The sequence below is a fragment of the Equus caballus genome, chromosome 7 (genome assembly GCF_041296265.1).
Source record: "Equus caballus isolate H_3958 breed thoroughbred chromosome 7, TB-T2T, whole genome shotgun sequence".
Taxonomy (NCBI): domain Eukaryota; kingdom Metazoa; phylum Chordata; class Mammalia; order Perissodactyla; family Equidae; genus Equus; species Equus caballus.
In genome coordinates this window covers 15,112,486-15,128,284 of record NC_091690.1, presented here as the reverse complement: position 1 = coordinate 15,128,284, position 15,799 = coordinate 15,112,486, and the positions used below count along the sequence as shown (strand labels likewise).

The 15,799-nt window shown below is 38.6% G+C and overlaps 1 protein-coding gene across 2 annotated transcripts; it reads left to right on the top strand.

Annotated features, from left to right (window-relative positions):
• The first annotated feature begins 344 nt into the window (after positions 1 to 344).
• Positions 345 to 15,408, top strand: CASP4 (caspase 4, apoptosis-related cysteine peptidase). Of its 2 annotated transcripts, none has more exons than XM_070272177.1 (9): positions 345 to 751; positions 2,648 to 2,902; positions 6,595 to 6,704; positions 7,455 to 7,628; positions 8,800 to 9,034; positions 9,893 to 10,018; positions 11,210 to 11,319; positions 12,839 to 12,942; positions 14,664 to 15,271. In XM_070272177.1, the coding sequence occupies exons 1-8, from the start codon at positions 745 to 747 to the stop codon at positions 12,935 to 12,937; spliced, it is 1,116 nt and encodes a 371-aa protein (XP_070128278.1). In that variant the 5' UTR covers positions 345 to 744; the 3' UTR covers positions 12,938 to 12,942; positions 14,664 to 15,271.
• The last annotated feature ends 391 nt before the right edge of the window (positions 15,409 to 15,799 follow it).

Below are 15,799 nucleotides of genomic sequence, written 5' to 3'. Positions count from 1 at the left end.
TCGTTCTTTTTCACATTCACTAACTGTTCTTCCAGACATACGTCTTTTGTACTATCACACATTCATTCTACAGCAGCCTGAGACTGCTTGTATGATGACTCTTTGTTCAGAGAAAATCAAAAAGGGGAAGTGAGCAGTCACCGTCAGTAAAAATTATATGTTGAGGCAGGCTTAGGTAGGTAAAGAAAAGCATGAGGGGAGTGGAGACCAGGGCTCCTTCAGCACTCATCTCCAGTAAAAGATTGAGAAGACAGGGAGACAGGGAGCGGATGATATCATCAGGATCGGCACAGTTAAAACAGGAAACAGAAGCAATTTGGGTCATTCTTATCCGGAAATGAAAGGAGACTTGTTAGTTTTAACTTCTTCATGATGTGCTTTTGGACGAGCAAAGGAAAAATGCTGAGAGATCAGAAGGACAGAGAGAAGGAGGTGTGGGGGCAGTGAAGAGAGAGAAGGAAAAGGAAGGAAAAAACAGTCAGAGGGGCCAACTTATAGGACAATATTCTGTCATTTCCATTTTTTTTCTTCCAAAAGGAAGAAACTTTTCTTCCTAAAGGACTGGGTAACTCATTTGCGGACTACTGGGTATTTCCCAACAATGAACCCAGAAGTTCTGAGCAGTAGTTTCACAATTCATGATTAGATGGCCCCTCCCCCTGTGCTAAGGAAACAGCCAGTAACTTTCATTTTCAAGCCTGTGGCTCTCTTCAAGGCAGCAGGAAGAGTCTGAGGCTGTTACCTATGGCTGGTGAGTAGGGGTCCTTTTCTGACTAGGAGTCAGTGACTTGGGTCTTAGAAAACACTGTGACAGGCAGAAATAACAAAAGGGAAGTGAGCCAATAGTGTGCCGGCTGAACTCTTCCCTTTGTTAGCTTTGTGTAACTTGAATCAGGGGACACTGCCTGAGAAATGCTGAAGGAAAGTGCTGTCTCCAGCTATCTCAGATCGAGGAAGAAGTTAATTCCTTTCTTTCAGCTTCTAGCAATCAAAGGGAAGGTAAAGACAAATAGAGTAAGTTACTTGTGTGTGAGACAACTCTGGAAGTTTCTATATGTACTCTGAAATCTTCTCGGTTTCCTCTTGATTCCAAAGTAGTCATCCTGGTCAGGGTCATAAATACTGCTCCCAGAATCAGATGAGTGAGGCTTTGAATTCCTGCCCCCTTCGTCAGCTCCTGTGTTGAATTACACTCAGTCTGTTTAAAGTGACTCCAGTTTTCCCCCCTTTCTTTCTAGCCCTGGTGCTAACTACTGGAGCACAGTATTTCTTGGATTTCCTGGCTATCACAGGTTTTGTTTTTGGGGACTATTAGCCGGGAGCTAACATCTGCTACGAATCCTCCTCCTTTTGCTGAGGAAGACTGGCCCTGAGCTACCATCTGTGCCCGTCTTCCTCTACTTTATATGCGGGACACGTGCCACAGCATGGTTTCACAAGCGGTGGGTAGGTCTGCACCCAGGATCCAAATTGGCAAACCCTGGGCAACCAAGCGAAGCATGTGAACTCAACAGCTAGGCCACCGAGCCAGCCTCCTGTGTTTCTTTTTTTAATCACGATAAGTGGGCAAGAGACATTAGCTGTTATTAAGTTAGTTGATATTAGGTAACTTTTTATTCATGCTTGGTAATTTCCATGTTTCTTTCTCATAATCATTACCCAATAAACATTTATTGAAAGAATAATTCAAGTTAATGGGGACAATGAGCCTGGTGCTTCTGAGCCAAAGTTGTTCTTCAATATTCTGGCACATTTTTTTCAGAAAATGTCATTTTGTGTCAAGGCTATCCTTATATCCAGATAGAATGGATAATTCCCTCAGAATTAATTGGTAATTAATGCGATATCCTGCCTTCCCATAAACTATCGTATCCATACCATATGTCCAAAATGTATCTGTGGTATTAAAATAAAAGATTTATTATGTTGACTTCTACATTCCCCTATAAAAACTCAAATTATCTCAGAGAGTAATAAATTAACCTGGCATCAAATTAATCTACCATATTGAAAGTTTAGTCATCAGACTATTTTCAGTTCTCAATTTTGATTGAAACAAGATGTAAAGTATTAGGACTCTAGATGCATTCACTCACTTATTCATTAATTCATGTATTCAGGAGGCATACAAGTACTTTTAAGTATTTTAAGCATAAAGATGTGGGTAAGGGATGTGGATACAATGATGTAGATTCAAAGGCATGATGCTTTTACCAAGGAAACTAAATACAGAGGAGGGAAAAGATCCTACAGTCTAGTGGGAGGAATTTACAGTTTGGGTAAGAGCATGGACTTTCCTTGAAGCATGCATTCCGGGTGGATCATCATCACTGTGAGAAAGAGAAAGAGAAATATGAGCCCCGTGAATGACCAGAAAGCTAGCATTAGGCCCAATGTCACAGAAGGGAAATGAGAAGCTACCAAAAAAATCTTAAGTGGCAATGAATCAAACACAACTTAGTATGAATTTGATAGGCTGAAAGAACGCTACAGGTACAATGAAAGAGGTATGTACTTTGCTGGGGAGACAGTGAAATAGTCAGAAGGTATTTTCAGGGGTATTTCACATTACAGGGAGCTCTTTAAAGTCAGGGCAAAACTCTTTAAGCTGTTCCCACAAATGAAGGAATCTTTGTATTTCTGACAGAAGACAGACAAGAGAGAAATCTACTTAAAACTTTGGAATCTGTGGGCAAAGAGCTCATTACTGGCCTTTCGGTTGGCTTGGTGGAAAAAGATGTCCTGAAATTGAAAGAAGAGGAAAGGAAAAAATTTTATGAAGCCAAACCTGGAGACAAGCCCTGGGTCTTGGTGGACTCTGTGCGAGACAGACGCCATGAAGCAGGTCAAATTCTTTGGCAAGCCTTGTTTAACATAGACAGAAGTGTCATCAGTAGAAAAGGTAAGACCGGGATCGTTTACCACAGATACTTCAAATTTTCCAGAGTTTACTTAGCTCCAAGTCCCCTCCACTGTCCTCTATAGTCCTCCCATGCTTCTATTACTAAAGTATCATTTTCATTAAATCTGTCATTGTCTTTAAAGGCTGTCTTGTCTCTCGTGAGAGGGGATTAGATTTCCAATTAGCTAAGAAGCTGAGTCTTTGCCTTTAGATTCCTCATAGAAATAGCTAATTGTAGAGACTTTGTAGTAAGGCACACCTGAACCTGAGCCCAGGTTCTGTCACTTTGGACACTCTGTGATTTCATTCAAGTTTCTTAACCTCCCTAGGCATCAGTCACAGCATTTGTGGAATGGGGACAATTTTAGCCACTTCTTAATAGGCTTTGTGAGGCAAGGAACATAATGACAGGCACAGGCTGAAAACTCCTAAGATTTTAGCTCTTGTCCAGAACTCTCCTCTGAGCTCCAGATGCATTTAGCTCTAGCTGCATTCAACATTTCCACTCAAATATTCCACTGGCACAGAACTAATATATGTACAATTAAACACTTAATTCTCCTCATCAAATCTATTCCACTTTTATCCCCATTTCTGTCTCATTAGACAGGCCTATAATCCACCAAGTTTGTTAATCCAGACCATAACTGTTTTCTTCACCGACGAGTAACACCTCTTATCAGAGTGCCATGTACATAGCAGGCACATAATAAATAGAGGATACATAGACAAATGAAGAACATGCATGCAATAAATATTAGTTACCATAATTATTATTTGGCTTTCAATATTTAGACCTTTCCAGTGCTTACTGATTTCTGTGAGTTACAAAATATGATGAGGAGGTCTAAGCGTCTAAGACATCAGAACTTTCAAAGCTTTTGACCTAGGTTGAATTATAAATATTACTAGAGCCTAAATATCCTCAGGCCCAAGTTCATCAGTGACAGATTGAATTCGCTGAGTTTAGCCTGAAATCCCAGCCCTCAATACTAGGGTTTATCAATAATAATAAGCAGTAATAAACAAAAGGCAGTATAAATTACAGAGACCTCACTATAGCAAATCAGCTTTTTCCCTAAGTCCCTCTCTACGGAGAAGGGACAGTCCCACCAGGTGAAAGCACATGCTACTCTCATAGATGTCCAAGATTGTGGCCTAGGCTCTGTTCTCATTAATATTTAAGCCGGTCTTTGTGCAGGTTTGTGATTTTCTCTTAAACCTAGGATGGGATGGAAATAATTTGGAATTAAAAAAGAAAATCATAGATAATTTAACAAATGAGAATCAGAATTGAAGTAATGGAGGTTTCAATGACTTTAGTAATCCCAGGATCACGATCACAACAAACATTAAAGTGAAGGACCTATCCCATCAGAAGAATCTGTGGCAGGCAGGAGGCAGGTATAGACTCTCTCATGGAGTGTCCAGTGGCTCCCTGGCATCCATCTGCACAGGGAGCCTCCAGAGGAATCTCAAGACCCCTAGCGGACACTGGCCCAGCAGGCCAGAAAGCTGGATGAGCTGGGCTATTGGAATATACAAAGGCCCTGGCCAGGCCTGTTGAACATGGATACAATTCCGAGAGGTCCTAGCGCAGTACTGAGGAAATGGAGTGGGAGACAGGAAGAATGCAAGCTATTTGTCCATTTATTAATGAACTCATATATGGACGTACCATGTGCCAAAGACTGTTACTGAGTCAGAGAGATAATTACTCAAATTCCTACCTGCCAAGGAGATGGTTTTGTCTTACCTTGTACTAGTCTCTTTCCTTTTTGTATCAATTTAAGGGGTTTCTGAGCGTTTCATTAGGTAACAGATAAGATTTAGATGTTACAATTTTTATCTAAACTCCTAATTCTCTCATTTCTTTCTGCTGTGCTGCCAAGCTAGTAGGAACTCTCTTGGACAGCAGACTGCATTATAATATTTATTACGCTGTAATGAAAGGATTCGTTTTCATACTAATTTTACCATTAGATGTAGGTTAGAAATCCTAATTCCCAATTTTATCTGCAAACCACTCTATCTGTACATAAACACATAATGGTCATTAGGAGATGACATTTGTTAAGTTAGAGAGTTCACCAAACCTGTAAATAACCTGGAAACAGAGGAGACTTCTGGCGAGAATACATACCCTCTGCCCAGGGAATACTCTAGGACTCTGTGTGCCTTCACATTGGCAGAATCTTCTGCAATAGGAAGGGAGAGTGCATGCCACTATTTAATTTATAAAAAGAAATGTTCAGAAAGTTTGGTGTTCTTGAACACTTACAATTTGCTGCATCTCTAGAGTTTAGCTTTTTAGCATACTTTTTAGAAAGATATTTATCAAAAAATATTATTTATAAACTAATGGCAATAAATGAGTGAAATAGAAAAATATTTACAAAATATAAAAACTGAAAATTGTATGCAAGATAATATTGCTTTTCTCATTTAAATAAAGTAAAATCAGAGAATGTCTTGGTTGGTTCATGTAACTGAACCCAAAGATTTATTCCTTTTATGGACAAAACTCTTGTTATGTCAGATCTTGGTAAACTTCTCCTGTGATTTCTGTTTAAGAATTCTTCTTCCTTCCTTCTCCCAGGGAGGGCTCTGGACTTCCCCAGTCTCTTGCGAAATCTCAGTCAAAGGAGGGCAAGCAGTGTCGGATAATATCACATTGCTCTGGGATTGAGTCAGAATGAGTCAGAAGCAAACTTCCAACAGGGAAGAGTTATTTCTGTTCCTTGCATTTTAAAACATGGGTTGAAAACCTAGTGCTGGTTGTTCAACACTCTGGAGACAAGGACACCAGGACTATGTTAGAATCTCTGAGAAAAAATTGTCCCTTCAACTCTGGATACGGCACTATGGTTACCAGATAGCACTTCTCCTTTAAATAGCTGACTTCACAACTGGATGAGGAAATGCTGAAGCCCATCTCCTTTGGAAAGGTTAAGAATTCAGACTGAGGTTGCTGAAAAAATAATACTTGGATGGTATAGGATTCAAGATTCTATTACGTGTTTGGTGTGTATATGTGTCTGTATGTGTTGTGTGAATTAGGACTGGATTTGTGATGTTAAACCATCCAAGACGATAGCTACTAGCCACCTGTGGCTATTAAGTGCTTGAATTGTGGCTAGTAACACATGCTGAAATGATAATATTTTGGATACATTATGTTAAATAAAATATATTATCAAAATTAATTTCATCTCTTCCTTTTTTGCTTTCCTAATGTGGATTAGAAAATTTAAAATTGTACATGTGATTCAATTATATTTCTAATGGATGTCACTCTGATAAATATTCACTCAATATACACTTGCTGGAAGACATCAGAAAGGCCACATGGATGAGTGAGTGTCCTGGAGTAAAACCAGTGGAAAAAGTCAAACTGTTTTGCTGAATATGGAAAGGCTAAATTTGATCCCAAATCATTGAGGTGTTTTCCTCTGAATGATCAGAATCTGTTATTGCATTTTTGAGTGGATCTCCTTTCTCTACCAAGGATTTCTTCCTTCTTTCCCAGTCATAATACATCCCCTTATACTAGAAGTTAGATAGAATTATAACTCCTACATGTTAAAAAATCTTCTCCAGGGTATCCCTTCCCTGTCAGTATTCTTAAGAGATAGTTGGATCTCAGAGGCAGATATCATAAGTTATATCTGTATATCTCATATATCCTGCAGCTCTTGAGGAAATTGCGGCTGGACCAGCTGAGTCAGCAGAACCTACGGATACCCTCAAGCTTTGTCCTCATGAAGAATACCTGAGACTGTGTAAAGAAAGGGCTGAAGAGGTGCTGTGCTCTGTATATAAAATAGAGAAAGAGGGAGAAACAATTACTTTCACTCAATCCACAATTTCTTAAAACACTAGTTGCAGAGAGGAGGAGCGGGGATGGTGATGAAATACAGATCTTTCACTTTGTTCACTTATTTGTTCTCTTACCTGTTTGGGATTTCTGACAATTTTAGCTGTAGTCATAGACTCAAAAAATTTGTAAGATAACACGACTGAGTAGTAACTCTGTGCATTCTATTTGAAAAGCCTAAATGTGAAGCATATTTAAAAAATATCATTGAAGTCTGCAAGGCATGTTATGCTGACAAGTTAGAAACAGTACCAAAATAATAACATTACCAGAGGCAAATGAGCTTTGATGTATTCATTTTTAGCTGGAGCTAAATGTCTCCTCGTTTTTACTAAATGTGACCTGAATCTTGAATGTTAAGAAAGATTTGAGTAGCTGGAGAAAAGAGAGGAGAAGAAGAGGGTAGGAATTATTCTAGTGTCCTCAGGATTCTTGAGTAACCATCCCAGACACGTAATGGGTCTTGTTCTGGGCTCTTGAAAATAATTCACTTCCAATTTGTGCTTCTTTCTACTGTCAACTCAATCCATTTCAGAGAGAGGGAGGCAGTGTCTTCTGGTATGGGATAGGGGAGAGGGCAGCTCTATGAACCCTTAACAAAGCAACAGTGATTGGTGGATGAGGGTTTAAAAGAGAGTTAGGTAAATCAAACTCACTGCATTCCACTTCCTGCAGATCTACCCAATAAAGGACAAAAAGGATCGCACTCGTCGGGCTCTCATCATATGCAATACAGAATTTGACCATCTCCCTTTCAGGACTGGGGCTGACTTTGACCTCTCAGGGATGAAGAGGCTGCTCGAGGATCTTGGCTACAGTGTGGATGTGAAAGAGCAACTCACAGCCACGGTAATGGCCCCTCACCCATCCCTAACACGCATACATTCAGCATAGATCCTCCACTAACAGATTTGCTTTATGATATTAGGCAGATGCTTTAACAACCTTAGGCAGCTGTGTGTGTGTGTGTTTGTTTACAAAAGTAAAGCATTAGGTAGGTGAAGTCTGTGTCTCTTTTGAGCTCCAAATATCCTCAGCTCCAGAAAACTGGACAAAAAAGGATTGGCATGTGTACCCACACATTTCTTTTTTCCAAAGTGGGATGATTAGGATTCAGCCCAATATTCCCCAGAAAATTCTAGAGTAATGAATATTTAGTGAGTGTGTACTTGCCCTATAAATATTGAGTCCACACTTTGTTTTGGGGCTATTCTTGGCACTGGGGATAGGTCTGTAAATGAGACAGGAAGTTCCCAACTCCCATTGATCTGGGTTCACTTGGTGGGGGGGTAATCAAGCTGTAAGCCCAACAGAAAATTTCAGAGATTTGGTGTACCTATGTGCCTCTATAAGAGTGAAAAGAAAGTTAAAAGTAAGTGAAAAGAAAAGGAAAAAGGAAACATCAGAGCTAAGTGGTGAGTGGGGAGTAATAATGTTTGATGGGATGGTCAAGAAAAGACTTTTTGAGGAGATAATATAGGAGCTGACACAGGACTCCAAGAAACAAGATGGCTCTGGAAAGGTGTGACTGAAATACATTCCAAGCAAAAATGGCTACAAGTGAAAAATCTGAACTGAATATGAAACCAGCACATGAGAAGCACAGAAAGGCCAGCGTGAGTAGAGGCTAGAGCAGGAGGAAGGACAGTGGGAGGGAGGAGTATACATTTGTCAGAAGTCTGATTTTATTCTAAGCACAGTGGGAAGGGTCTTAGAAGGAAAGTGGTATGATACATTTATGATGAAAGGCTCTTATTAAGTAATGAGAGAAAAGACAGAGATGGAAAGGAAAAAATATGTGACAATAAGTAAATACAATATGTATCACGAGGACAGTTTTCTTCTTGTCAGCACAAGCAAACAGCTGAACCCAGTGCTCCAAGATAGAAAGACCAACCACTTTTTGAAGGCACTATGATTGGAACATGACAGATGTTTCTTTTACTGCTCGTGATAAATAGGAGGTTAGATTAATTTTAATGTTTGTCATGTTAAAGTAAGACTTTGTGGTCTTTTTCAGGATATGGAGTCAGTGCTGCGGGAATTTGCTGCCCACCAAGATCACAGGTCTTCAGACAGCACATTCTTAGTGTTCATGTCTCACGGTATCCTGGATGGAATCTGCGGAACGACACATAGTGATGAAAAACCAGATGTGCTACCTTACGACACCATCTTCCGGCTATTCAACAACAGGAACTGCCCCAGTCTAAAGGACAAACCTAAGGTCATCATTGTCCAGGCCTGCAGAGGTGGTGAGTTCTGAGGTGGAAAATCCAAAGGTCATGAAGCTGTTTGCAGACGATTGTGACCTATGTTTTGTTTCTAGGGGAAAAAATCTTGGACCCCATCCAGTGTAAATAAACTCAACTAAACTATTTGGAAATTCCATCTAGGGGGCTGGTATTATGAGAATTTGTCTCGTTGTCTAAGAAATTTCAATTCGATTTAATCTAAAGTAAGTGTAAAGGAGGTTATCAGAGTCCCTATATCAAAGTAAAACAAAAATATTCAAACTTTGAAACGAAATCAGTTTAACGACAGCTTTACTTGTAAATGTTTTACAGACATTTTGACACTCTTGAGGAGAATTTCATTTGAAAATGAGGCTATAATGTAATAGCATCACCCTTATTTTTCTCATACATTGTTGAAAGGGAAATGAGTAGGAAGATGAGGGAAGTTGGAATTGCAGTAAAAATTTTCTTTTCTTTTTTTTTTTTCTGACTTCCAATTGCCTCTTAGCTTTTGAAGCAGTGTTTGAGAAGAAAAGAGCAGAAATAATTTAGCTAAAAAATAGTAACTAAGCTATGAAATTATGCAGATAAGGTTTTAACTCCTTAGTTCTTTAACTTCTTCGCTCAAATGGATTCCTCCAGTTTCTTTAAAATTTACTCTTCTTAGTAAATAGATTCTTTCCATTGTAACTATTTATTGACATGATGCTCTTACTATTAGATGGCACATTGCCCAAAAAAACTAGAGAGAGGCAAAGTGTTGTGTGTGTGTGTGTGAAACTGGTTAGAATAAACATTTAAAAGGAATGAGGTGGGCAACTGTGATAGTCACACTGAGGGAGGCACACAATGTGTAACAAGTTGATGTCTCTACAGCAAATCGTGGGGAATTGTGGATCCGTGACTGTCTAGCAGCCTTGGCACCTGAGAACTTGGAGGAGGACGCCGTTTACAAGACCCACGTGGAGAAGGACTTCATTGCTTTCTGCTCCTCGACCCCACGTATGTGTCTTTCAGTTGCAGACAGGGGTTTGTGGGTCTGAGGGCACCTCAGAATGATTCTGGAAAATCAAGATAGGCTCTATGCAGCAATGATCTGAGATAAATTTTGAGGGCCGTCAATACATTTTACATTTTACCTTTTCTGTTTTGTGGAGATGGAGATTCTGGTTTTTTCCACTTTTTAAAATCATATTTTCATTATGTGTTGCACTTTACAGTCAAACGTATACCAAACATTAAAACAACCTAATACGAGGAACGCCCTTCACCATACACTATTTAAAAACAAATGACAGATTCAACTTTCTATTAAATCCATTTAACATTTTGAGTAGAGTCCGGGGTCCCTGGAGTGGCTGCCCTTTCTCAAATTATAAACTCTAAGCCCTTTTATCCATATTTCCCATCTGATGCCATTTAGAGTTGTGCCATTGCATGCCCCAGCAGGGATGTGAATGTCCTTTTAAAAGAAATAGAAAAGAAACTATGAGGCTTAATAGGCCTAAAAATAGGTGAATAGTCTTGACCTCTGGGTTATCATCTTAAGAAGCCCTATATTTGAGTGTTCCTAATTTGCAAATTTTTAAGTTTTTTTTAAATCACTTTATGGAGATATGTGACATACAAAAAGCTGTACATATGTATAATGTATATAATTGAATGTGTTTGAGGTAAGTCCATACCCGTGAAACCATTGCCACAATCTATGCCATAAACATATCCTTCCCCTCCAAAAGTTTCCTTTGGATCTGTTTACCTATTTTGTTTATTATATTGTGAAAGACCACATGGCATATAATCTAAACAACCACCTGTGTGAACATGGGAAAAGTCTTTAATCCTTCTGACCTCCTATTCTTTCCTTTCTAAAATGAGTTAATTCCAGTTACTTGGCAAGCCTCTTTTCAAAGCCAAGCAAATGAACATAAGGCACATAGTAAAAAGTCAGTCCCCAAAATACAATTCAATCACTATGCAATCTCCAGCAATGCCAGTGAGCCCCTCTTTAGTTTAACCTCTGCCAGTTCTTCATGTTCTCTCTGTGGAAGATGAGTTAATGTAGGGTTATAAGTGTTTCCCCTAAATATTTCAAGATAATTCCCAAGCTACGTTAAAGACAAAAAATCCAAAATGTAAACAAAAAAATAGTGAAGGCCACAGCCCAAGGCTTACCACTCCCTGTCTTCATAGATAATGTGTCCTGGAGAGACATCACAAAGGGATCTCTCTTCATTACACAACTCATCACATGCTTCCAAAGACACTCTTGGTGCTGTCATGTAGAGGAAGTATTTCGGAAGGTAAGCCTCTCTTTCCTTTCCTAATCATTTATTTGCTCAGGAAGACTTTACTACTATTTGTGTTTCAAGTGACTATGACAGACTTTGTCAGGCAAACAAAAGGAAAATGGCACCTGGTTTCTGTCCTCCAGGTGTTTAAAATCTGACTTAGAAAAAAGAAGATGTTAATACATCACAGGATGAGATCAAAAGAGAACAAAATAATATAAAATGTAAGTTTGTATGTTATTGGCTATAAGTTCTTACCATTCAAAGAATGGAAAGTATTTTGAATTAATTTTCATTGCTTAACTTATTAAATATTGGGTGTTCTACCTGGTAATGAGTTCTTTCCTAGAGATGCAAGGGTGAATGAGACACAGGTGACATCAGGTTACCTAGGACTTACATTCTTGTGAGAGAGATGGATACTAAAGATGTAGGCCAACAAACAAATGTTTGATTATAGATTCTGATAGGATCCATAAAGAAAAAGAACTAGGACATGTAAAAGAGAATGTAGGAGAAAATATTGTTTGAATGGAGCAGTCCAGAAGGGAAGACCTGATACTCCTTCCCCAACTCAGGGCATTCCTTATTCCCTGCTCCTTCCCAGCTTATTTTCCTCTATAGCTCTCACCACCACCCATTCAATATATATTTCATTTGTTTGGTTTTTACTTGTATTTACTCATTTGAATGCAAGCTTCATGAAAGTAGGACTTTGCTCAACACTTCAACTTAATATCCGTTGAATAAATAAACACATTCATGAATGAATAGGTGCTCCTCCCTTTTTTAGGGAGAAAAGCATTGGTATTAAGAACATGGGAGGATGTGGTTATTTTTAAATTCGAGACCATAGAGAAGAGGAGCACTCCTGTGGAAAAGAGGGATATATCTTTAGTCAGTTGTAGATTGCATCATAACATGCGTCAGTGTTTCTGTGAATAGAAACTTAGGAAGTTAAGTCCCGTTGGATGAATAGGATTTAAACTTTGTGTTTTCAAGGGCATTTCCTAGGAAAAGACTAGAAATAATGGATCTAGAGCAAATACAATCACATTGATCAGTCCGTGGCCAAAGACTTCAGAGGTCAGCTTGGTGGTGGGGATGTAAAAGTTGTTCACTATTCAGGCTTAAGGACAAAATCCTGGAATTTGAACCTTATTGAATTGAGGAGTTAGCCTTGGTGGAGGTTGAAGGTAGAAGATCTTTGGGATCCAGTTCTCATGAACAGACCCCAAGGGATAACTGATCGTCAGAGCTATAGATCAGAAACAGAAAATAGGAGAAATGGAATTTTAAAGGTCTTGGGTTAGGCATGAGGTGTTTATTTTGAGATAAAGAGCATATTCTGAACTGGGGTGTCACTTCTAAGAGGTAGGGTAGCAATGGAGGGAGCCGGAACATCCATGGGCTTGGTCCCATCAACCTTAAGAGCCCTCTTCATTCCCATAATTTTCTGGCTTATGGCGCAAAATGTTTTCTGAGAGTGCATATGAGGAAGGTCTCATCTAGAGCCTCTTTTTGATTTTAGGTGCAACAGTCATTTGAAAAACCAAGTATTAAAACCCAAATGCCCACCACTGAACGACAATCCATGACAAGATATTTCTACCTCTTTCCTGGCAACTGAAAACAGTAAGTTTCAAGAGTCATTGTTGGCAAGTCAAATAAATGGGAGAGTAATATTGGTGGTGAGGTCTAATGACCAATGACAGCTGAACACTTGGGTGGTCAAATTAGTATTCCTTGTTGACATAGTTTGGTGATTAGTTGCTATTTTTTACTCTACTTATATGCATCTGGATCCCCCTCCATCTCCACAATCAATCGATCAACCAGTAAATCAAGGAGGTAAGCCAAACCAAGACAGGAAGTATTAAACAAGGAAGGACATGGTAGCAATTATTAAAATGGAAATGTACTCATGCTTCCACTATTACTTATATTCATCTCTCTTGCTCTCTCTCTCTCATACACACACACACACACACACACACACACACACACACACACATTGAGCTACCAAATACTGCCTCAGATCCTGAAAAACTAGAAAACAGAAGATTTGACAGTAGAGAAAGTATGACTTTGGTCCCCGGATGCATGTATCACATTATTGACATTGAGCTACCATTGCCAGATAGTATAAATTATATCCTGGTAATGTTTGTGTTGATGAATACTCTGGTTCCCTGACTGTTCTCACACTACAGATCGCAGAACACTCAGAATCTGCTCTGAGATCCTCAATTACTGCCAAGAAACTTTTTCAAGCACCCATGTTAACATTTAAATTTTTGGGGGGTGAAATATCTTAGAAGAGGTACATTGAGTTTAGACCCAACAATTACTTCACTCACTCATAACAACTTTATATAACACTATAGTATGGACATATTATTAATCTTTCTCCCAGAAACATAAATAAAATTATATTTTATAGTAAAGTTTACCTCAATACTCTAAATATTTGCCACACCATCTCCTACCCCTGGTTTCTGACACCCAGGTTGCATAATCCCATAGATACTTCAGCAGAACAGCTTTGAATACCTCATTAGTCTGATAGAAGCACATTTGGGGATTGACTTATTCATTTGACTAATATTTCTCAAGCACTTACTATGCTCCAGGTTCTGTTCTAGATTCTTGGAATATACCAGTGAACAAAATTAACGGTGCCCTGACTCTCGGAAAGCTCATACTCTAGTGAGTGGAGACAAACTCTAAATACACAAACAAGTAAATATATTTCAGAGAGGTATAGAGCTAAGATGAAAAGTAAAGGAGACTAAAGAGACATAAAAAGATAGATGTTGTTCTGCTATAGCTAGATGATTAAGGAAAAGCTTCTTTGAATTGATAATGATGAAATCAGAACAAAGAATGGAGAGTGAGGGAGGGAATCCTGTGGGTCTATGAAGGAAAAGTTCCCCAGCACAGAGAATAGCAAGTACAAATGCTTAGAGGCAGATATGTGCTTAACATGTTTAAAGAATAACAAGATGACAGTGGACTGGAAGGGAATGAGAGTGGGAAATGGCTGAGACAAATTCAGAAAAATGGTGAGAAGCTTGATTGAATGGGCTTTGGTGACCATGTTGTAAATGTTTTGAACTTTTTATCCTGAATGAGATAGGAAACCCCTTAAATGCTTTTGAATGGAGAAATGACATAAGCTAACTTTGATTTTGCAGAGATCACTCTCAGCACTTTTTAGTGAACAGACTACAAGGGTCACAGATAGAATCCAAGGGAAGTGGCAAAAGCAAATGGAAGAAGAATCATGACAAGGGGTGTATTGAAAGCTTCTAGGGATCACTGTCTTGATCTTGTGTTCTTTTTCTCTTCTTCAGGAAACACAGGCAGCCCAAGCCTTCTTGATTAGCTTTAAGAAGCATCTTGTCCAGTCCAGCGCATGTAGTTAACCTTTTGCTATTCAACAAAAGTGGAAACAAATGAACTATGTCTTTTGGATCCTCTAATAGAGAATAGAATATCAATTAAAATGGTGGGTGAATGGAAAAGAAGTGGAAGAAGCTACCGGATTTTCTAGCCTTATGACTCATAGAATATCTGCACTTCACTGAGTGAAGAGAACTGGCTATGACTTGTCCTCAACAATAGGGTGAGAGGAGATGTTACCTATCTGGAGATGAGGACTGTAAATCGGTCAGCTACTCATTTGTACACTCATCAAACCATGAGTCTTGAATGATCCAGAAGAAGTTTTCTAATTTATTACTTAAGTAATTTCATAGGTTGAGCTCATTTTATCCTTCAGTAAACTATTATGATTTTAGCAAATTATTCCCATATACCTCTCTTGCTTGCTACTACAAGCTAATTAATTTTCTTGTCAATTATTTTCTTTGTAGACCTTTGCACATTCTACAATATGGGAAAATTTTATGCTTTAGCAAGAACTTGGCAATTGTCTAAAATAAATTGGGCTTTGGTTTAAGATGGTGTAACCTCAGTGCATTTGTGTATTATGGAAATACATATATATAATTAGTTAGACAGTGAAAAGAATGGGGAGTGTCAGCAATGGATTATAAAATGTCCAAATTTCTGGAAGGGTGAATGTTGGTAGAGGAATTTTGGCATCATGGCCATCGGAGCTACTATGAAAGGAGATGTACCACTTCTGCAATGTACACGGAGAATGCTGAATAAATATTTCAGTATATAACTTAACTGGGTTAAGAAAATACGGGTATGCTCTAAGTGTCAATTATAACCATAATAGTTAATATTTATATAGATTAATTTTATGTCAGGATTATTGTAAAGATTTTGATTATTGTAAGAGATTTTATATATAAGTAACTAACTTAATCCTCACAACAGCTCTGTAAAGTGCTTATTATCAACATCCCGTTTTTACAGATAGTGAAAAAAAAAGAACATAGAGCTTAAAAGACTTGCCTAAAGTCACACAGTTAGTTAGTGGCCTCACCAGAACTTGAATGCAAATTGATTTGCTCTG

Coding starts and splice junctions, on each gene's coding strand:
- CASP4 (XM_070272177.1), top strand. Junction 6,705..7,454: donor GTAAAGAAAGGGCTGAAGAG/GTGCTGTGCTCT, acceptor CACTTCCTGCAG/ATCTACCCAATAAAGGACAA. Junction 11,320..12,838: donor TAGAGGAAGTATTTCGGAAG/GTAAGCCTCTCT, acceptor TTTTGATTTTAG/GTGCAACAGTCATTTGAAAA.